Below are 21,863 nucleotides of genomic sequence, written 5' to 3'. Positions count from 1 at the left end.
CCAAAGTCCAAACAAACACAAAGCCAGTCTTCTGTCCCAGCCTTAAGCTGGGCACAGCCATGTTTTCTGAGGGTCTGTCTCCTTTTCTACCTCTGCCCTGCCTCTGGGTGAAGCTCTAGCCCCTCCTGGGCTCTGCTCAGTCTCTTTATCCTCCCCTTCTTGGCACAGGTCACTGCCTCATCTTGCTTGGTAAAAAGGTAGCAACAACCAACAGCTCAGTCCTCTCCTTAATGGCTAGGAGTCACTGCACCCCCTCACAGGGTGGCACCATAAGGGGAGCCCACACCCATTCTCTTCTATGGATTCCCAGCCTTGTGAACCCTACACAACTGGCCTGGGCTTTCGATACCTGTAGCCTTTCCAGGGCCTCTTCCTGTACTCCTAGCTATGCTCCTACGCATTCTAGAATGCTGACCCACAGGGCTTCTTTGCTTGTAGTCCCTCTGTTTGATTCTTCCCTCTCTGAGAGCCACAGACTGCTCCTGTTTTTCCAAGCAGGCCAGCTCTTAGCCACTGCATTCCCTCCCCACAGTGAATTCATTTCCTCCACCTGTGGAGGCAAGCTTCTCTGGCACAGGTGCATCTCAGCTCTAACCCCCCTTAAAGGGCCAGTCATCCTGTGGCACTATTATACTTTCACTGGTATAAAAATTAACCCTTGACACTGCAAGCCTAGATTTCCACACCAGGCATCAGCTGTTGTTGAATGTCTGAAGTAATTGTCATGTATATTTATTCTTTAATGCTGCTTATGTGTCTGTCCAAATTATTTTAAAAGCAAGAGTGCTTAAATTAATATATCTGGTATACGCAGAGACCCCTATATTGGGCAAGTTCCCAGCTGCAGAGTCCCATTGCCCCCTCCCCTAAATGTGCAACAGAATTTAAGATAAAGGGTTAGGAACTTATTTTTTCTTTGAGTTACAAAGAAAACCTTCAAAGTATGAACTAAATGTAAAGCAATGCAGTGTTACCTACCTCCGTCTGCGGAGAGCCACAAGCTCTGAGATATGTATCAGCCTCATTAATCTCAAGTGGATGTTAGTGCCAAACCCTAGTAGCAGTTAACAAGGATCTCTTTCCAGTTATGATCATTTTTTCCCCAATAACATGCACCTAGCATACTTACTCATTCTCAGGTGATTCAGGTCTCACAGTGAAGGGAAGAGCAGTGGGGGTACCTAGTTACTAGCTAGTGAAGGGTTAGTGGGATGGGGAACTTGGAATTCAAGTTGCCCCCCAGAATTTTGTGTCACCTATGACCCTGTCCACATGAGGGAAGGGGGAAAAAAGGAGAATATGTATCTTCTTCCCCAGTACCAGAAGGCTCAACTACCTCTTTGGACACAAAATCCCAAGCCATCTACAATTTCCACCCAGATGCCAGAAGGCCTGGCTGTCTCCTTGGACAGCTACAACCTACTCCCATCCAGCTTCTTCCAAGGTGGTTTCTACAACACAGATACGCAACTTGCTTTAGCTTTGTATCAAAAAAATAGTGGAGAAGCTAATGCTTCAGGACCTTGAATAGCAGGGCTATGAAGGTAAAGTTTTATGACCCACGCAGCAGCTGGTTTTCTTAGGAGCCAGTTATGTTCAGCTTTTTTCTCCCTCACAAAACACAGTTAGGAGTCAAATGTTCAAAAAACCGTAGTATCCTGTAGCTCCCATTGTTCTCCGCTCCTCTCATTCTCTGAAGGGAGCTGTGGCATATTGCATGTGTTTGTTTTGGGCAGGGGGAGTCAGCTCACTTCACTGAAGTGCCTAAATGAGAGCTAAGCTCTTTTTGAAACTCTGGCCCATAACCCCCTTTTTTAAAATCTAAATGTTTCCACATGGGGGCAGGAACAGGAGGCTAGCCAGTGGATCTGCGTGTTAGGGAAGTGTTCAGAAAGTTCAGCAGAGCGCTGCTGGGACACTCATTCAGAAAGGTACCTATCACTGCAATAACTGGGCACCACATAGCAGTGTCCACTGGAAATACTCATTATTCATGGTGTTAAGGGTCTGATTGACATGGAAGCAGATATGGTGAAGGTGACCAGATGAGTGAACAAAGAGAATCTCTGAACTGAAACCTCAACATTCTTGAAATATCAGCTTTAAAATACAAAAGTATCCCATGAAAATGGTTCAAAAAGTTTATTTGAATATTTAATTTACAAAAAATCATATCTCCTATGTGGTGTTCTATGCAAAATTGGATAAAATAAACTGCGTATAAAACCCAACCCAATCTATTAATGCAATATGACAAAGAAATGAAACCATGGGAGAGAAAAAAATATAGTCATATGACATACATGACATTCATTAAAGATTGTCCCAATCACCCAAGATTTGGTTTCCACATGATACCTTCTTCCTAGATACACTGTGCCATTTTATACAAAAATTTTCTGTTCTCCACTGGTCCAAATGTGCCAGTTCCACACTGCCACTCTCATTTTTATGAGAAGGTGGATACAGACAATATACACATTTAACATATGCATTATTAGCTGGAACTTACTATCTTTGGCAGGGACACCAACTTTTGTGGTGAAATAAACCAATTTTTAAAAGTGACAAGAACTTCAATTTCTATTTTGGCAAAAAACAGGATTAACTCCATCATTAGGGACAAATGTTACTGGCAGTTTCTGCTGAAATATAAAGAGGACAGTTGTTTTTCTGTGGATCAGAAGTGGAGACTATCTGGAATGGTTTTATGCTATTTGTATTAACATTTCTTGACTGAAATCCGGTTATAACTGTCTTACTGAACTGCAAGCCTGCCTGTTTCATTGTATGAGCAAAAATATATTTGTACACACAATGCAATATAGCAACATTGTACTGCCTTTTAATCTTTAAAGCAGTGAGACTGTTACTGTAGGTAGTAGGGTACTGGTTTGGATGCCGGTTTGGGGTTCCTTGAAAAGACCAAGCATGTCCCTGGGTGAGTCAACACTGGAATTTTGCAAGCACTTCTGTAACAACTTTAAAAGGGTTTTTCGGGAGGGGGGAGAGAACGAAGCGATTAGCAAGAGCTAGTGCTAAGATGTCCATAGGGGAAAAGACAAAAGTGGTAGCACGAGAAAGTCCATGTTAGAGCCAAGAGACCTCACTTTAAAATGAAATAACGAATAACTGGACTGTTTCCTTCATAGCATCAATATATTTCTAACCATTGGCCAATATTCAAAGTTAGGTAGTTGTCATTAACTGTAAACTTTCAAGTCCTTCTCTTCCCTTATCCATACACTATATATGGAAATACAGGTGTACTCCTTCTTAAGTGGAAATGCAAATTACCTGCATAGCCATGATCTTTAGCTGACAACATTTAGTGGAAGACTAACTAGACTTAATCACTAGGTAATTCTGTTCACTTACAGGTATGAGTGAAACATGCATTCTTATGACAGGCAGCTAATAGTCCTTGAAATGGCATTTAATGCCAATCACTAATTTGGCAAAGAATAAGGAAAAATATTTCAAAATACATAAGAACCGTTACCAGGGACCTTGGTGGGGAACATAAGAGTTACAATATATTAGCGAATTCTGTGGCATAAACATTTTAAAAAGCATGAGCAAAGTATTAAATATAAAAGCAATATGTATATACCCCTCCATCCTCAAAAAAGCATCATGATTTGTAGTGTATTAAATCAGGTTTAATGACTATGGCATTAAGGCATAATCGGTTGACAATATTCTTTATTGCCTCAGCTCAACATAATTGGCTGGGAAAAGCCCATATCTGCCTTTGCACACTCCCCTCCACCAGCCGTCATCAATCATTTCTATGTTCGTGATGATGTCATCTGGATCGAAGGAAATCTCATCATCGCCCGCTGAGAAAAGAGTGGAAGAGGCAATGTGTTCAGTACTCTCACATGAAGTTCTACTGTGGTCAGCTTTTTCCTACGTAATGGTATTTTTAGTAGCATTAAGTGATTTAAAAGGGAGTTATTCACAGAGAGCCTTAGTAATGTTAGCTACCTTCCTCTCTCCAATGCGCCAAACAAGGACATTTAAAACAGGATAGAAAATGTGATAATCAAAAGATTTCTCTGAGCAACAGACTCCCTCTTACTTGTTTTTAGTGACAGCTTTCATCCTAAAAGGAGAACATTCAATTCTTATCTATTATAAGTTGGGTATGCTGTTAATCTTGTATAGTGACTGCTACCCATCACACCAAGGAAAACTTTCTATAACCGTAATATTCATGTTACTCTTCAGCCCTGGCAGTCACTTAATATCTAACTGCTAGAGCTGGGCTTAATGTATTCTGGGTGGAGGATATGTATTATGCTAATATTACACTAGACAGAAAGTTATTCATAGGTTACAAAATTAAAGAGAACAAGACCCGCGCTTACCAGCCTGATAATCGTAAAGGGCAATGGCTGTAATTCCAAGTTCATTTTCATATTCATCATAAGTATTTGCTTCTAAAGAGTGTTAGAAAAGACAGACACATTAGAGAACTAAAACCACACTATGTATAGATAGAGCCCTCATTTATGAAAGTGTAATCTGGCACCCATCTTCCACATCCCCATTGTAATTTGGACCACAGATTGAAGTAAGGAAAAAAACTAGCCAACTGTGTCAGTGTGCACCCAGAAGAGGCACAATTTTGGCAATATTGGCATAGGTTTTGATTGGTTTCTTTGGTATTTTTATAACAAATTAGAAATTGAGATGGATGGGGAGGCTGTTATAGAAAGGAGCATGAGAGGGTAGAAATGAAGCCCCACGGCTTTAGTTCAGGAAAAGGTCTATAAAATGTGACTAGATCCAGGGACAAACTTTGAAGAGAAATTTCATTCTCGCATGGCCTTGGTGAGAGGGTAAGAGACAGGCAGCTTTGAATTAGTTTATGAAGAAATTTTGAGAAAAACAACAATGCATTTACAAGATGAAAAAAGTACCATCCTGCACACCTTATATCACCCCCACCCCCGAAGTTACATGATGAAACAGGAACACACCCTTCCAATCTCTACTCTCCCGACCAGCAGATTTAACTTTCTAGGCTTAATGTCCCAGACTGCAAAGGTTAAAAGATGTGTCTGTTGCTTAATTCTAAAGGCAATTATTTGTTAGTAGGATTTTCAAGATGGCTGGCCAGCACTAGCGAAAATAAGCCTTTATTTGAAGTTCACCTTTGTATTTTTTTCCAAAGCCAATTTGTGTTACATGACATATGTAGAAGCAAGAGGATGGCTCTCTCTAAACTTCAGCTAAAAGCAGTCACTAGTTTGCCTTATAGTTAGTTCAACATTAAATCATGAATCTTATTTATTTTCAGCATTGGAAATAAGGCCCACTCATTATAAAGGCAGGTCAATGTTCTTCTTTGCCATATTGCCCCTTTAATTTGATATCAGCACATTTAAATTAAAAATTAAAATGTTAACAACTTAGATTATGTTGCTGCCCAAACCAGTGACAGGGACGTATTAGCACAATTATTCACTGACTCACTACTTACCATTTGAAGGTACCAACTCAGAAATAAGAGCACTCTACCTGCTTGATAGAGGTCTCCTGCCCCTGCCACTTCATAGACTGTCTCTGGGTCATATTCTGACTCCCGCTGACTGACTGCTTCTTGGTAGTCTGACTCTTCAGCTTTGTAGCTGGATTCTGGCTCATGTACAGTTGAATATATTGTATTGGAATTCTTGTAGGTTGCATCTGACTCATATAAAGCTGCATCCTAGAAAAACAAAGATGAAACTTGTCAAGGTCACATAAGCAGCCCCTCAAGCATGACATCAATAGTGCAGAAGAGAAGTTCCTAGGTACTGCATTCAGCACTAGAATTCAAACTAGTGAGAACATTTCCTTTGAAAATGGCAATATTCAATACTACACGACAATATGTACATGTGCAGGATTGTCTTGAGGTCACCCTAAGTATGATTAGAATCCAACAGAACAGCTCAGCTATTCTACAGATATCAAGTTAGTCTGCCATCACTGTTATGATTCCAGGAACTAGTGACACGATACCTTTAAATCTCTAGATACCATTTCAACTAAGCAGACACGTGTGTCTGTAATGTCAACAGGTCCATTGTGTAAATATTGTTATATTGCTAATAAATGGTGGTTTATGATACAAGACAAGTCTATTTCTCAAAATTAGACACTTTTTTGCTTGCATTTATATTTTCTTATTTACAACAAAAACAATCACATTTTAATACTAGGAAGAATAAAACATCTCTCACTTTATTTCAATTTCACCCTTTAAGGCTGAACCCTAACATTAATTGTTATAAGTACTCCATTTCCCACATTAACCCCTTATTAATATTTCAACAGGAGAGAATGGATACAAGGCTACCTATATATCTCCCTACATTGACACATCTAGCTTTAAAACCCAAACGCCATGACTCATTAAATAGAACTTCCTACAAGAAGGCAGCTTACCAATTTACTGGACATCCTAAGTTTATAGCAAAGCCATAAAAATTACCCACAAATATAAAGCCTATTCACTACTGAGATGTGTTTAGGACAAGCTACTAATTGTGATTTTAACTAACCTCATAAACTGGGCTTGAGGGCAGCTTCTCATCAGCTGGCTGTGGGGTGGGAGATGGAGGTGGAGTTTGTTTTTTGGCTTTCGCTTGTTCCTTTATCAAAAAGAAAAGTGATTAAATTCAGGATAACTTTGAACAGTGACTCCAGGATAGTGAAGTAACAGCAGTGTGGGTGCAATGACCAGCATGCTCTTTAACTCTTGAAGGACTGGTGACAAAGGATGGGTTATTTTTACTTGAAAACACAGCATCTAACTAATTGCATAATTAAACCTGTGTGTTTTGTTTAGACTGGCCATAAGGTGTGTGAATAAATAGGGCGGATTAGAAGAAAAAGAGTAATTTATGTAGGTTATGTGTAGAATGTAAAGCGAGCACCTGATTCTGCTCTTTGGAATATTTGCATAGGATCTGTCGGTTATTTGTATTCAGTATTTTAAAATCCATGAACTGGGCTTCAAATTGCATTTTAATTCAAGTGTAGGGAACTTGATACCACATGTTCTAGTTATAAAACTGACATGTCATTTTTGATGAGAAACAAACTTTTAAGCTTTTCCTGGCATGTTAACCAGCTGACAAGGCAACAGGCTTTGAATAGCTAGGACAGAACTAAATTTGCTACAATGCTGAGGCCTGAATTTCCATAAGGTTTCCACATGGTGTAAATAAAAGCAACACTACCACCGCATTCTGCCACACAGCATGCAACAATTTGGAGCTCCACACAGTCCACTGCATGTTATATTGCCCCTGATTCAGGTGCAATCTTCAGGCAAAAGGATGCGTGAATCTTTTGGGTTAATTCTGGACCGAGGTAGGATATTAAAATACAGAAAGGTTAATATTACCATGATTTTAAAAAGTTAGGCATTGCCAGCTAGTTAGTATTTGCCTCTTTATCTGCAATACTCAGGAGTAACTGCCTGTGCCATTCAGCAACAGAAATTAACATGTCTGCCCTGTGTTTAATTCTTCTCACTAATGTAACAGACATTTTCAGGAGCATGCAGTACTCCGAGAATAGAAGTATGTGCTCTTTGCAGGGACACAGCCAATATCTTTTCTTTTTATGGCTCCCTTATGATAAAAACAGGGCATTTTTCACAATTTAAAAAAAAGGAAGGGTAAAGACAGGGAAATACTGTGTTTTTCAACTTTTTAGAAAAAATTAGGACTATCAAGCCCAGTCTTCCCTGTAAGACCTTCTGTAGAAATCCCAGCCTACAGCTAAAAGCCTTATACAGAAACCTTTGCTCCTCATTGTTTGTCAAGAGGCTGAGTTAAACAAGTATAACCAACACACAAGGACAAGAGTCTTGAACATTGGCCCAGATTGAAGAACTCAACACACTGATGCTGCGTTCTTATGAAAATCTGTCCCAGTGTGAACAAGTCTCCTCTTTCTTTGCAATTGCTCAGGTTTTAGTATCTTGGAGAGTCTTCTCAGGGAGTTCTATAGCAATAGGGAATCCAAGACCTGAAATGTATGATGTGTAGATAAAGCAAGCAAGCAGAAAAAAAAGTTGAGAAAAGTTAGAGGTGTTCTTTATGCATTACTAAGAAGCAAAATAATGAAAAAAAAAATTGTTTACAGTTCACCTTTAAGTTCTGTAATTATTATTTTATACATAATATTTTGTAGCATTAGATAGACTTCTTGCAGTGTAGCCCAAAAGAAAGGTTTCACAGATTCCCAGTCCTAGCTCTGCCATTGACTGTGTGATTCTGGGTAAGCTAGTTAAACTGAGTGCCTCGGTTTCCTTACCTCTAAAAATGAAGTGGAGACACTGATATTCATCCACCTTTGAAAAAGGCTTTATGTTCTTTGGATGAAAAGCACTGGAAAAGTGCCAAGCATTATACTACTTTAAATTGGTACAAGTGTAAAATAAGTGAAATTCTCTGTTTAAAGATAGCATTAGATACTTTCAACCTAAGTTAGCAGCTTCAGATGTCTAAGTACAGATTGAATTATAATGTTCTTTACAATGGCTATGTGCTTCTCAGACTGTAGTTTAGATGCCAACAGTGTAATTGCTTTTCCATATAACATTTAAGATGCTTAAAATATGGTCTTGCCAAGCAGCCCAGAGCTGGGTTTCTGCCACCATAAATTGCTCTACATGAAGCTTGGATTAGAAAGCAACTTCTAGCATTTGAGACTAACAATCGTTAGAAATTGGCTGATTCAACACAGCATTTAAAGAAAAGCTTCCTGAACACCATCCTAACTAGAAGTGAAAGGAGCATGAGAGGGAAAACAAAACAAATCTCATGTAACCAACAAAAGCAGTGAGGTAATAAGCTGAAGCAGTCTAGATGGAGAGACCACCCTCTGACTGGAGACACAGGAGTGGGAGAATTCGCATTCATGCCCTACGAAACCTATACTGCAAAAAATCAGTTGTTCAATTGTGAATTAACGAGCCTATCTGCTATTATTGTATTTGACTATATGTACACTAGTTGTATGTTTCTTTGTTTAGACATAGCTTGGGTTATGTAACAATAAATGAATTTATTTTGTGGTATTTTAAATCTCTCTTCCACACAGAATGTAACACACCAATTTTTAGATGTTTTAAATCTATGCAGGGCTACACTGACCATCTTGGAGGCAGATGACCTCAGTCTATGGGAAATTGTGCAAGGTTCCCTCAGTCTAACTCACAATACCCCATAGAGATGAGATGGTAGTTCATTCTCTAGACCCATTCAATCCTTGGCGTCTGTTGAAATTGTTAACAAGGATGGTTATATGTGTAACATGGCGCCCTGTCCCCTAAGAGACAAGACTGAGATCACCAACTCATTTCCCAGGAATGGCAACTACCAACCTTGCCTGGATTTCAGCCAGTGACCTCGATGTGAAAGAACATTTATTGCTAACACTCAAACCATCCAGTCTCATTAACAGGGGACAGTCATGACTACTAAGTAGAACTTAGTTATTCAAAATTAAAAACCATGCACATTTCCAGCATCACTGTGTTCTATGAAGCATGTCGAGGTTAAGCAACATTATCTCCATTTCCAATTCTAGGATTCCATTAGCTACTCAGAGGTTACTTTTATAGCTCTTGTGGGAGTCCAGCTGTGTGTCTGGAGGTGCAGTTTGCTAGAAAGGGGCCCTGGCTCCCAGGTGAAGTGCTAGCACCAGGATACTTAAATGTCCAAGTCTAGCAAGAGAAAGAAAGGAGCATGTTTTCTAGAGGATATACCCTTCTCCTCTCCTACTCCACACTCAGAAACCACCAGAGTTTGCCCAGAAGGGCTCTGAATCTTACTTACTTCTAGTTTCCTTCTTGCCTCCTCCTGTTCTTGTTTCTCCTGGGCCATTCTTTGCGCTCTCTCAGCTTCTGCTTTCCTTCTGTCTTCCTGTTCCTTTTCCTTGGCTAGATTTTCAAAGTTAGCTCGGATGTTGCTTGTTTTATTATTCACTGTAACATTACAAATATTTTTAAAAAAATTTAAGATCAAAATGAAAAACAGAAAAAAGTGTTCTACTTGGACAGAATCTCTGCAAGGTGCCATACTGGAGTCAGTTTACAGCCAGATTTCATAGTGGGGGAACACACACTTCATGAGGGCTTCCCGTGTGCCATCCTTCTCTATTGATGGGAATCCCTGCAAGTCTCCCTACCCCTTACCTCATGGCAGGGGCTCTGTGTCACCCATGTTTCACTCCTTCATATCACTGGATCCCATTCCTCTCTCACCCACCATGGCAGGGGCTCAGTGTCCTGCCAGGTCATCATTCCCCCCACCATACCCCTGTCAGGTCCCCATTTCCCCATCGCACCCATTCCAGGTCCATGTTCCCCTCTCTGAGGGCCCCATTTTTCCTTCCCCATCTCCATTTCCTCTGACTCTGGGTCCCCACTTCCATGCCAACCCACCCAATTCCTGCTTTCCTCATCACCCCTACTCTCCATTCCATTATGGGTTCCTGCTCCCCCAAATTGCCAAGTCTGCTCCCCTTCCTTCCTTCCTTCCTCACTCACTGGCCCTAAGTCCTTTCCAGGTCACTGCTTCCTCCCACCACCTGGTCCACTCCCCTGCTCCCCTCACCAGTGCAGCCCCATTTCTCTGGACCGTTGTGCTTCCTGTCCCCAAATCCTTTCTGTTAGGCTCTTTTCTTATTTCTGTTAGAGTCCAGGCTACACTCTCCCCATGCAGCAAGTAGAGCGGCTGCCTCTGATACATGCAGATCAGGGGTGGGCAAACTTTTTGCCCCGAGGGCCACATCTGGGTGGCGAAATTATATCCAGGGCCAGGAATGTAGGGCTGAGGAAGGGAGTTGAGAGGGAGTGTGGGGTGTGGGAGGGGATGTGGTGTGCAGGAAGGGTGCAGCAGGAGGCTCAGGGCAGGGGATTGGGGTTACAGGAGGCGGTGTGGGAAGGGGCTCAGGGAAAGGGATTGGGGTGCAGCAGAGGGCTCAGGGCAGGGGGTTGGGGTGCAGGTGCAGAAGGGGTTCGGGGTGCAGCTTACCTCACGTGGCTCTGGGGTGGCAGCGGCACACAGTGGGGCTAAGGCAAGCTCCCTGCCTGCCTTGGCCCCGCACTGCTCCCGGAAGTGACCAACATGTCCGGCAGCGGTTCCTGAGGGTGGCAGGCGGCTCTGCCGCATGCTGCCCTCATCTATGGGTACCACCCCCGAAGCTCCCACTGACTGTGGTTCCCCATTCTCAGCCAATGGGAGCCATGGGGGGCGGTGCCTGCAGGCGAGAGCAGCTCATGGAGCTCTCTGCCCCCTGCAGGGACATGGTGCCGGCTGCTTCCAGGAGTGGCGCGGGGCTAGGACAGGCAGGGAGCCTGCCTTAGCTCCGCTGTGCCACGGGGCTGACAATCCCACGGGCCGGACTGAAAGCCCTGAGGGGCCGGATCCGGCTCGCAGGCCGTAGTTTGCCCTCCCCTGATGTAAGTAGTAGCAGGAGGCACTTAAGATTCCTGGGATGTGGCATTCCAAAGTTACTGTACTACAGACATACTAACAAATGCCACTGAGTTGAGTGTAGAGCTTCGTATCTTTTGGCCAATTAATTGACATACACTGTAGCAACATCCTCTTGGTATAAATTCAATGTGTTTTTGGGAGCTGATGTGCTATTCATTCTTTTGCCACCCCAAACATATGCTAACAATGCTAAAAAAAAGGAAGATTTCACTAAAGAAATCTGACACGGAAGTATAGTACCATCAGTACTAAAGCTTTTTAAGAGAGCTGTTTACATCTAAGTATCAGTTCTTAAGGTTCTTTAAGCTCAGTTACTACAAGCCCTTCTTCTGCAACAACTTGGTTCAGCACTTAGCTTTTTGTCATATGTCAAAGTCTTGGCAGACAGACACAGCCCAGACATGGTATCTCAGCAGCTACACTGCCAATAGTCAAAATACATCTTAACCACACTCCTCTGCCCTTTCTTCTCCCTCCCCTAACATGTGAAGGAAAAGAAATATTCCCTGTTCCAAGATTCATTCAAAGCATAAGGCCCCGTACCGCAAACCACCTCTGTTTGCATTTAATGGGTGTTCCACGCGCACAACAGGCTTGCAGGATCAGGCCCAGAGACTTCTGAGGACCTTAGCAGGACTCAGGCAGTGCAAAGCCTTTGTTCTGGCCCACAGCACAGGGGTGAATTTTGCCTAGTGCAACTGGACCCTTTTGTCACAATGCTCTGTTTGTTCCCTACTTGGAGTGCTGTCAAGGTGGCTGTGCAAACAATTCTGGTGTGAGTGTATTTAATTATTCCTGGGGAATTCTGCACCACTGTGCGTGCTCAGTAACGTGTCCCCGCACAGATTCTCTTTGCTTCCCCACAGAAAAATGGTTTCTGTGGGGGAGCAAAGAGAGGCTGCACTAGTGCTCATTCACCCCTCCCTGGCAGTGCAGGTGTGTCTATTCGGGCACCTGAAGCAGCCCAGGGAGAGGTAAGTCACCACGGGGGTGGGGCGGGACAATGGAGACTAAGTTCCTCCCTGCCCCCTCACTGAGCAGCCGGGGCTGGATCAAATCAACCCCCAGAAACCTCCCCCAACTGCACGAAGCTCTGCACTGTGGGAGGAGGGGGTTGGGTGCAGGGGGTGAGGCTCTGTGGGGTGGGGGTTATGGGTGCGGGGCGGGGGTTATGGGTGCAGGGCGGGGGGTGAGGCGCTACGGGGGGGTGGTGTTGGGTGCTGGGGGGTCCAGATGCACAGGGGTAGCGGCTTCCCATAAAGTGACCCCCTCCCCAACTTCCTGGCCCCATTGCTCCTCAGCCTCACCCCTTGCATCAGGGTCCCCCCCCCTCGAACCCACCCCAAATCCCCCCCGAGCCTCACTCCCTGCATCCGGAGTCCCCCACTCCCAGACCTCCACCCCACTGAGCCCCAACCAGCTGCACCTTGACCCCCACCCACCAATCCCCACTCTCCCAGCACCCAGACCTCCCACTGATTCCCCCACACCCAGACCCTGCCCCGCTGCACCCTAACCACTTTCACCTGAACTCCCCTGCAGAGTCCCATTGCCCCAGCACCCAGACCCTCCCCACCCCCGCAAGCTCCTGTGCATCCAGATTACACACACACACACACACGTCCCACCAAGCTGTCTGCATCCAGATTGCACCACACAGAACCCTGGTACTCTTGAGGGAATTCTGCACCAAAAATTAAAAATTCGGCACATTTTATTTGTCAAAACAAAACAACATAATCACATCATTTTCAATTATTTTGGTAATTTATTTCAAAACACTTGTCAGCAAATAATTGAAAATATTGTGTTATTCTGACAAATAAAATGTGCAGAATTTTGTAGAATTTTAAAATATCGTGTGCCGAATTCTTAAACTTTTGGTGCAGAATTCCTTCAGGAGTAGTAGTATTTGTGATACTTTGAGAACTAAAATTAACTCAACCCAGTGTTTGTGGAAAGCAAATAAGATTGCTAAGTAAAGCCAGTCAATATTTATTCAGGCCAATATTTCTATGCAAGAAAGTGCCTTCTTTAGAGAGAAAGAAAGGCTCTCCTAGACAGCCTTCCAGAAGATTTGGAGAGAGGAAAGGAGAAAAGCAATTAGCTAACATGAAATGACATGCAACATCAACATTACTTACCTTTGATCTTTGTAAGGCCTTGTCTAGATGAGAAAGTTGTGCTGGTTTAAGTCAGTTTAGAAACCAAACTTAGCCAACATAACCTACGTTGATATAAATGACTTTCAAACTGAAACAGAACATCTTCACAAGATGTTGCACCGAATTTAATTAAGTCCATTTCTAAACTAATTTAATCAGTACAATTTTCTCATGTAGATAAAGCCTAAGTTGTCTAGCCCATTCTAGAAAAGCTTAGCACAGTCTCAGCCTGTGTGAGAATCAAGGAGATGCTTTTTAGTTTCTTGGTACTGTTTTTTCTCCCTCACAAAGAAACAATGTATTGTTTAAATGCAACTCTAATTTGGACTCAAATGTTAATACTGAGGGGGGAAATGAGTGTCACCTGTCACTCAGAGAGCAGACTCTACAATGAGTAAAATAAGGCATATGTGGGTGCTACTGACCTGCCAAGGTCACAAAAAGGAAGCTTGGATTCTTACTCATTGGTACCAAAGGGGGTGAAATAACCTTAGGGGTGCCACAGTAAGGTGACCCACCTTCTACAGCCCATGAGAGAAACATAAAAAAGGGATTCTGTAATCAAGAATATAATCTTACCAGCTTCTACTGGCTTGGTCTTCTGATAAGTTGATGACAGTTTCTCAATATCTTCAAAAGTCGATGCATTCTACCAGAAATGAAAAAGTATCAACTACTACACAAAGCAGCACCAGTTCTCTCATCACATGCTCATTCAGTAAACAAGGCAGCACACACCTGCATGATCTTCTGCTGCAACATTCTAAATCAGGACTTCTACCTCCAAGGTTTATTAATTATTATTATTATTTTTAAAGCCCACTACATTTTTGGGACTAAAACATGAAAAAGGGAATTAATTCTTTCAATACACCACACTATTTAGGGCTAACCTTCATTCAGAGACACGTCACACTAGATTCCTATTAACACTAATTTTATTACTGATTAATCTCATTTATATATTGATGAGTCATAAGAGTAGGAGACAGGGAAATTTGCTGAATGCTTGTTGTTCTGAATACAAAATAATCTTTCAGTCTGTATAACAGAAGGGTTTCTACCAAGATAAAACATCCAGCCTAAAACATAAAAAATAACTAAAAGCAAACCCTAAACAGAGAGGTAGTTTTGAGATAGGTGTTTAAATCAAGCAATAAAAATAACTAAATAAATTAAAGAGTTCCCTCAGTTAAAGATTTCCTGATGTTTGGAATCATGGGTAAGACAATACACTGATAAAGTAGAAGAGTTTGAAGCTTTGATACTTCTGTAAGTTAACAGATAGGTTTATTTAGTGTGGTAAGCAGGTCTGTATACAGACCTTCATCTTTTAAACTTGTGAAATAAAGCAGTATTTTTGAAAGTTTACATAAAAGACTAAAGTTAGAATTGTGGGTTCTGATGAAATTCTATCCGGGGTGTATTAGACAGAGCTACTTTTAGTTTGTGGAGTGGGTAAATGACTATTCAAACAGTTCGGTGTGCTACTTACTGCAGCAGGATGATGAAACATAGCAACATCCCTTTAAATTATAAATGGACAAATGAGGTAAACACAGAGGCAACTATTTTTAATTAGTTGACAGGACATTCACAAGGTGTAAGATGAGGTACTGTCTGGAGGTTAGAAGAGAAGACTGGCCAGCTAGATTTCAGGGTTATATTTCTTAATTCTGCTCCTCTCTGAGTGGGAATTTCGCTATCACTTAAGCCCTGTGTTTTAATTTCCCCCCTGTATATAATGGCCTTTGTAAAATCACAATAATCACCAATAATCACCTTTGTAAAATGCTTTGAGATCCTCAGATGAAAGCTATATACCATAAAGAATTGGAGAGGAGAATTCCCTAAGCAGGATACAAGTATAGAGATCAGAGCACTACAAATGCAGCCTCACTAATAATGGTGGAATTTTAAACCAATAGCCAGACTACTGAATTCATGATCATTTCAAACAATTTACCTTATCCATTCGATCCTTTTGTACTCCATACTTTCCACCAAACCCTTTTGAATAATCTAAAAAACAGGATAAAGAGGTCACAGTAGGCAGGTTTAATCTTTTCCTTTGTTTAAGGTCTGTTAAATGCAAATGGCCATTTCAAAAAGTAGCTACATGCAGAATTCCAAAGAAAATGCAACTTGTTTTTGATGCAAATCAGAATATATATAAACATATCTGTCTACAGAAGCCTCTTCATATACCAGCACGCAAGAAAGATGTCGTGAGCTATGTTCATGTTTTTCACATTCTTTTAGTGAAAGTTAAGCTAATAATTGCCATGTTGACAGGAAGCAAGCAAAAATACGGGATGGCCCCTCACAATGCACCACTTCTAGAGCACAGTCTTTCACAGTACTAACTGTTATTTCCTGTAGTATAGGTCATATTACCCAAGTTATTTTCCTTTGTTCAGAGTAGTGTGCTATCAAGTTTGCAGTAACACTTGTCAGGGCACAAGTGTCACTTAAATACTTTTTATTTGCATGGCATTCATTGAATTGATCATGTAAAGACACACAGCTGCCAAATTCATGTTTTCTGCTATTTCAGTATTGATCCAAGGTTCATGCAAAATTAAGACAGGTGTTCCATGTATCTGCAATGGGAATGTGTCATGTAGTTCCCTTTTGCCTTATTTTAAAAATGAACAGTTACCATGTAAATGAAGAGTGCTCGAAGGTCTGTGCCTCGGAAAACTGACTTACAACTTCTTCCTTTGCTCCCATTCCCAAAATATAGGGTCCACTAATCAGTGACTGTGTGTGTATATTTGAACTCCTCCTAAAGCTATCCTAGACTTCAAATGTTCGGAACTAGATCACGACAGTACGTAAAATATTGGCTGCTGTTAGAAATAGCAGGCAAGCTATCTTCCTCTTTAGTGTGTATTGTCAATCAGAATAAATGCATGGCTTTATTAACCACCTTTATAAATTGCAATTATACTATTCTGATTTAGGGTTTCCAAAAGACTGTACACTATCAGGCTTCTCTTTTAAGATGTCAGCAGAAAATAGAACTTGTAGTTCTTACCTGAATTATCTCACAATGAACAAAGGCAGCTTTATAACATGCTATACTTTACTACTACACCTCTACCCCGATAGAACGCGGTCCTCGGGAGCCAAAAAATCTTACTGTGTTATAGGTGAAACCGTGTTATATCGAACTTGCTTTGGCCTTGAGCATTTCCCTAATTAATAGTCACTTCCCGCCCCCTGACTGACCCCTCAGAACCCCTGACCCATCCAACCCCCCCGCTCCTTGTCCCCCGACTGCCCCCTCTAGAGACCCCCCTGTCCCTAACCACCCCACCCCCTATCTAAGCCCGCCTGCTCCTTGTCCCCTGACTGCCCCCTCCCGAGATGCCCCTGTCCCTAATCACCCCTGGACCCCACCCCTACCCAACCCCCCGACTGCCCCCCAAAGACCCTCTGCCCCTTATTCAACCCCTTGGCCCCGGCCTGGCACCCTTAACACACCGCTCAGAGCAGCGTGTCGGTAGACATGCTGACACGCTGATCTGCCGGAGCGCGCAGCCCCGCCCCCCAGAGCGCTGCTTTGCCGCGTTATATCCAAATTCGTGTTATATTGGGGTAGATGTGTATTTCAACTAAGGCAAAGGGTTACATTTGGACTTTTAAGCTGGTGTAGAGCCATGAACTAAATATTGGAAATCTGTTTCTATTTTATTAGCTGCAGCATTTGGAATTTTATGAACCCATATCCTTAACATAGGCTTGTTATGAGATCATGTTTAACATCTCATTTTAAGGAAATAGCCTGATGTAGCTAGATCACATGGGGATAGAAATTTAAGAGAATGTCTTCTTTAGATTACTTATGGCAAACATCAGTCTTTTTACATGACTATTTAAGTCTGTGTTAGAAGCAACTGCACTAGGAAAATTACAACTGGAGACTGTGCCTTGTTGAGACTCATGCTTCACTAGTTTCTCCTTGTATTCAAACCCCACAGCAGATGGGTCCTGCCTCTCTGTTTGAACATGGAATTTCCCTCCAAAACCACTCTTATAATCTGAAAAAGCCATATGTAATAAGGGAGGGGGAAAAGGAACAGATAAGTTTAGTTAGAAACAATAAAAAAACATAACCATCAGCAGCAATTCTGATGAATCAGGAGTACTTTTAGAAGAATCTGAACACTCATTTTTAAGTGTATATTCAGAATGTGAACAATTCCACTTGGGATTAGGAAGAGGCCAGCTCCACTTAATATTAACAGGAATATAAGAGAGACAATTCCATGTTCTTAGCTGTATTTTGCAGCTCTTCCAATACTGCAGACAACACTTCTCTGCACAACTGCTTATACTGTAAACATGCACTCGGATATTAAAATATGTTCATGATCAGATTGTGTGTGTATTCATAGGTACTCAAAAGAAAAATATAATATGTGAGTAGGACAACATTTAGGAGCAAATTAAGTTTATTTCATGGATACCATCACCATTTGTACTTTATAGCCCTGCTTTGAAAGGAATACAGATCAGGAGGAAAAAAATCCTAAAGTTATTCCTATTTGGCACCGTCAGAAATAAGGAATATTCTTGCTACTGCTCTGCAGGGGAAAAAAAAAAATCTGTGTTCAGAACTGTTCCATCCATTGATAGCTGTTCTGGCACAGCCATTTTGATGTAAGGTGCTAAGATGAGGGCACAGATCATCCCTTCTCACAGGAAATACCACAGGAAGTGGCAAAGGGAAAAGATGAGATCTCCTTTCAGCGTGGGGGCAGCACAGACTGATCCACTGTGGAAAAGACTATGGCTGCAGACCTTCCCATTTTCATGGAGGCCATGAAAATCTGGATGAGAAGGAAGAGGTCAGAATCACTGATGCTGAGTTTCTACCTCCTGGAGGTGTGGGAGGGGAGACAGGGCAAGGAAGAGGAAAATAGTTTGAGTACAGTGAGCAGGATTTGTCCATGAATATGAACTGGCAGTTTACATAAGATAGGAGTCAATTCTGACAGGCTGGCTTCCAGAATTTCACTGAAAAAAAAATCAAGAATCCACGCTAAAGTGCAGATTCATAAGGCTATTTCAACGTATCTCCCAGCACTCTGAGTCAATATTTTCAGTGGCACTCAATACCAGTCATGATTTGTTAAAGGGTTGTAAAGACATTCCACCAACTGCAACACAGTAACATTTCAAACATGGAGAAGCAACTACCATGTTACTATGAAACAGTTTTACCAGAGCTGCAGAGAAAATAAACTGTAACATGAACCAGAAGTGTGTTAATAGTGTAGTTAAGAAGCTTAACTCAAATATACCTTTCTGGGATTCGTGCAGTTGCACTTTCTCCTGATGATCCCAACCAAGTGCACATTTGTCCTGTCTGTCTGTCTGTACACCAAACTTGCCTCCAAATCCTTTCACATAATCTATGTACATAAAATTCCACAAGCCATTAGTGTGATTGTTACAGATAACATTTTGAACAAAATAGTGATATTATAGATGGGACTTTATCCCCTAGTATTTCATTAATGGTACTGAATTATTTTCATGGTCCATTTTCCCCTGCCAAGTCATCTCTAATGGGGAATGGGGGAAACAGCTATCCGAAAAACTAATGTAAGTCAGAAAGTGCAGAATAGCCCACCCACACTATACTCTGATTTACCCTGTAGTAAGTGTCTCAGCATTCACAGAATAGCTACATGGCAGGTAAGAGAAGGACAATTCTGATGCATGCAGCACACCATCTCTACACTACCAAAAAACATATTATGATATGGTTCTTTATCCAGATATCATTATTATTGCTGTTTATTAGTTACAAAGGTCCCAGTCATGCAATCTGATCTGCATCTGAAGACCATCGTGTCCTATTGACATCTGTGAAACTCCACATGCATATCAAAGTCCTCCCATATGGATCAGATTGCAAGATTGGGGACGGATTTTGCAATTACATACTTTCTAGTTTAAAAAAAGTCTCACTGGCAAGAATGCTGATATTTTACCAGTAGACCTCCCAGCTTTGAAATTCTCACCCTTACTTAAGAGTGTTAGACTCAACCCATGCAAACTTTTATTTAATAAAGTTTAATAAAAACCTTTCTGTGATTCGTGTTTCTCTGTTTTGCCTTGATATTCAAAGCCAACTGCACTTTTGTCCACTTTGTCCTTGTCAACTCCATATTTACCACCAAAGCCTCTGGAATAATCTGGAGACAGGAGTAAACACAGTTTTATTTACAAATGTACAGTAACAAGACACTATAAAGACAAGACTGCTTTAACCATAGCCACTTGTTTTAAATTATGTATTAGAAGAATACTGACCTCCCTGGCTAATCTAGATCCAGGATATTAAGTCTTAAATTCTTCAGAACGTATCACCTAACATTTTCCCCTTAAGCAGGAGAAAACAAAACAGCAGTGTAAAAGCTAGCCAAAGCACTGAACGATGTGAGTAACTTTAATCTTTCAAAGAGTTCAGTTGTAACTAGGCATTGAAACAGTGAAATTACAATGGAATTCTAAGGATACATCAAGAGCAGTATGGTTGCCTTTTTTATTACTTCACGTGATAATGTGATGCAAATACATTATTTAGCACTGGTCAGAAAATGGGAAGATTTTGAGAAAAATAGGTGTCCCTTTGTTTGCTGAAAAATTTCAAAAAATTTTTTTAAACAAACAAACTTTTTTTTTTTTTTTTTTTTTTTTTTTTACCAGCTATAACAGCACTATATTAACTCTAGAAATCCCTAAGTGTTACCTTCATATTAGTAAAATTTACATTTTAACTATCAGGTGATTTTGTTAGAAATACCTCACGGCTGTGTTTGAGCATTTAAGGGCTTAATATTAGATTGGTCAAAAAATTTCAAAGTTCCCAGAAGTTTGGGGTTTTTTTGCAAAAAGGTTGTTGATCAGCTCTGGTTACAATGTAATTGAAACTTGACCTCGCCTTGTGTTAGTTAAACTAAAGTATATGGTTTAAAGTTCTCCTTCAAGAAGAAAAAGTTTTCAGTAACCTTTATGACTTATCTAGTGTACATAACGATACAAAAAAATCTATCAATATTTACCAAAATGAAATAGTTTACAAGACCGTTCCTGGTAAATGCACCCGCATCATATCAAAAACAGAACAAAAACATGTATGTTGACTAACCTTTCTGAGATTCATGCTTCTCTGTTTTACCCTGGTAATCGAAGCCCACCGCACTCTTGTCTACTCTGTCGGCCTGCACTCCATATTTACCACCAAAACCACTTGAGTAATCTGAGTCCAGAGAACAAAGCACAATCAAACAAATGAACTCACCATGTGTCGTTGTCAATGTTGCAATGCAGAAATCCAGCATAATATCTCAGTTTCAAAATAGCTACTAGCCCACAAAATAAAATGTACAAACACAACAAGCAGAATTTAGCATAGTATTATGGCTCATGATGTCACATGTATGTGTCAGTGTTCCCTATTTGTAAATCTGGATGCTGTTAAAACTTCTGCCTAAGGTAATTGTGTGTTTAAATTAAGCTAGTGGAACCATTCATGGGTTCTGCTAGGGTTTAGTATGCCTTTTCACTGATAGTTGTCCAAAACACAGGAACCATTTATTCCATTAATATTAACCATATTAAAATCCCCTCCCCACCAGCAAGAGATTAAATGCAAGCCTATACTCTTATTTTGATTTCTAGCATTTTTTTAAACATTAGTATGATCTTACCCCTCCACTTCCTGTCATGTAGGCAGGAGAGGGCTTGGGGTGAAGATCATCACTACAAGGAGAAGGAAGGGGCACAGAATAGCAAGGCTCTGCTATGGCCCATTCTCCACTAGCATATAGTCCTTGTGGGAACTGGCATAAGTTAAAGCTGCCCCTGGGGGTTTATCTTCACCAGGGACAGGTGGCTGAAATCTAGGGAGCAGTGGCCTCTCCAGGGAGCCCAGTCTAAAATATTTTGGGGGTGGGGAACAAAGGACAAGACCCTTGAAGACAAACAGAGTATTTCATTTTGTTAAGGCCAATCGAGTAGTTTTTGAGTCCACTTACTACAAGAGAGTAGTAAATCATTTTGGACACAGAATAACTGGATAGCTGACAATGCAGGTTGAGGCCCCATTGTGCTAGGCACCTTACAAACAGTGTTTCCTCAACAGTTTCATATACAAGCTATTGTA

The 21,863-nt window shown here is 41.3% G+C and overlaps 1 protein-coding gene across 2 annotated transcripts in view; it reads right to left on the bottom strand.

The window, feature by feature from the left end:
- Window positions 1–2,155: 2,155 nt before the first annotated feature.
- CTTN (cortactin) overlaps window positions 2,156–21,863 on the bottom strand; it is a 36,788-nt gene continuing 17,080 nt past the window's right edge. For both annotated transcript variants that reach the window (XM_074955232.1, XM_074955231.1), the window contains 10 exons: window positions 20,847–20,957; window positions 19,780–19,890; window positions 18,991–19,101; window positions 15,645–15,700; window positions 14,258–14,327; window positions 9,849–9,997; window positions 6,558–6,647; window positions 5,530–5,719; window positions 4,374–4,445; window positions 2,156–3,842 (listed from right to left, as the gene is read on the bottom strand). In XM_074955232.1, coding sequence (XP_074811333.1) covers window positions 3,706–3,842; window positions 4,374–4,445; window positions 5,530–5,719; window positions 6,558–6,647; window positions 9,849–9,997; window positions 14,258–14,327; window positions 15,645–15,700; window positions 18,991–19,101; window positions 19,780–19,890; window positions 20,847–20,957 — 1,097 coding nt within the window. In that variant the 3' untranslated portion in view covers window positions 2,156–3,705. The remainder of the gene's footprint in view (window positions 3,843–4,373; window positions 4,446–5,529; window positions 5,720–6,557; window positions 6,648–9,848; window positions 9,998–14,257; window positions 14,328–15,644; window positions 15,701–18,990; window positions 19,102–19,779; window positions 19,891–20,846; window positions 20,958–21,863) is intronic.

This window comes from Natator depressus, chromosome 6 (genome assembly GCF_965152275.1).
Source record: "Natator depressus isolate rNatDep1 chromosome 6, rNatDep2.hap1, whole genome shotgun sequence".
Classification (NCBI taxonomy): Eukaryota; Metazoa; Chordata; order Testudines; family Cheloniidae; genus Natator; species Natator depressus.
The sequence above is the reverse complement of the archived record's forward strand: the minus strand, read 5'-3'. Positions and strand labels throughout refer to the sequence as shown.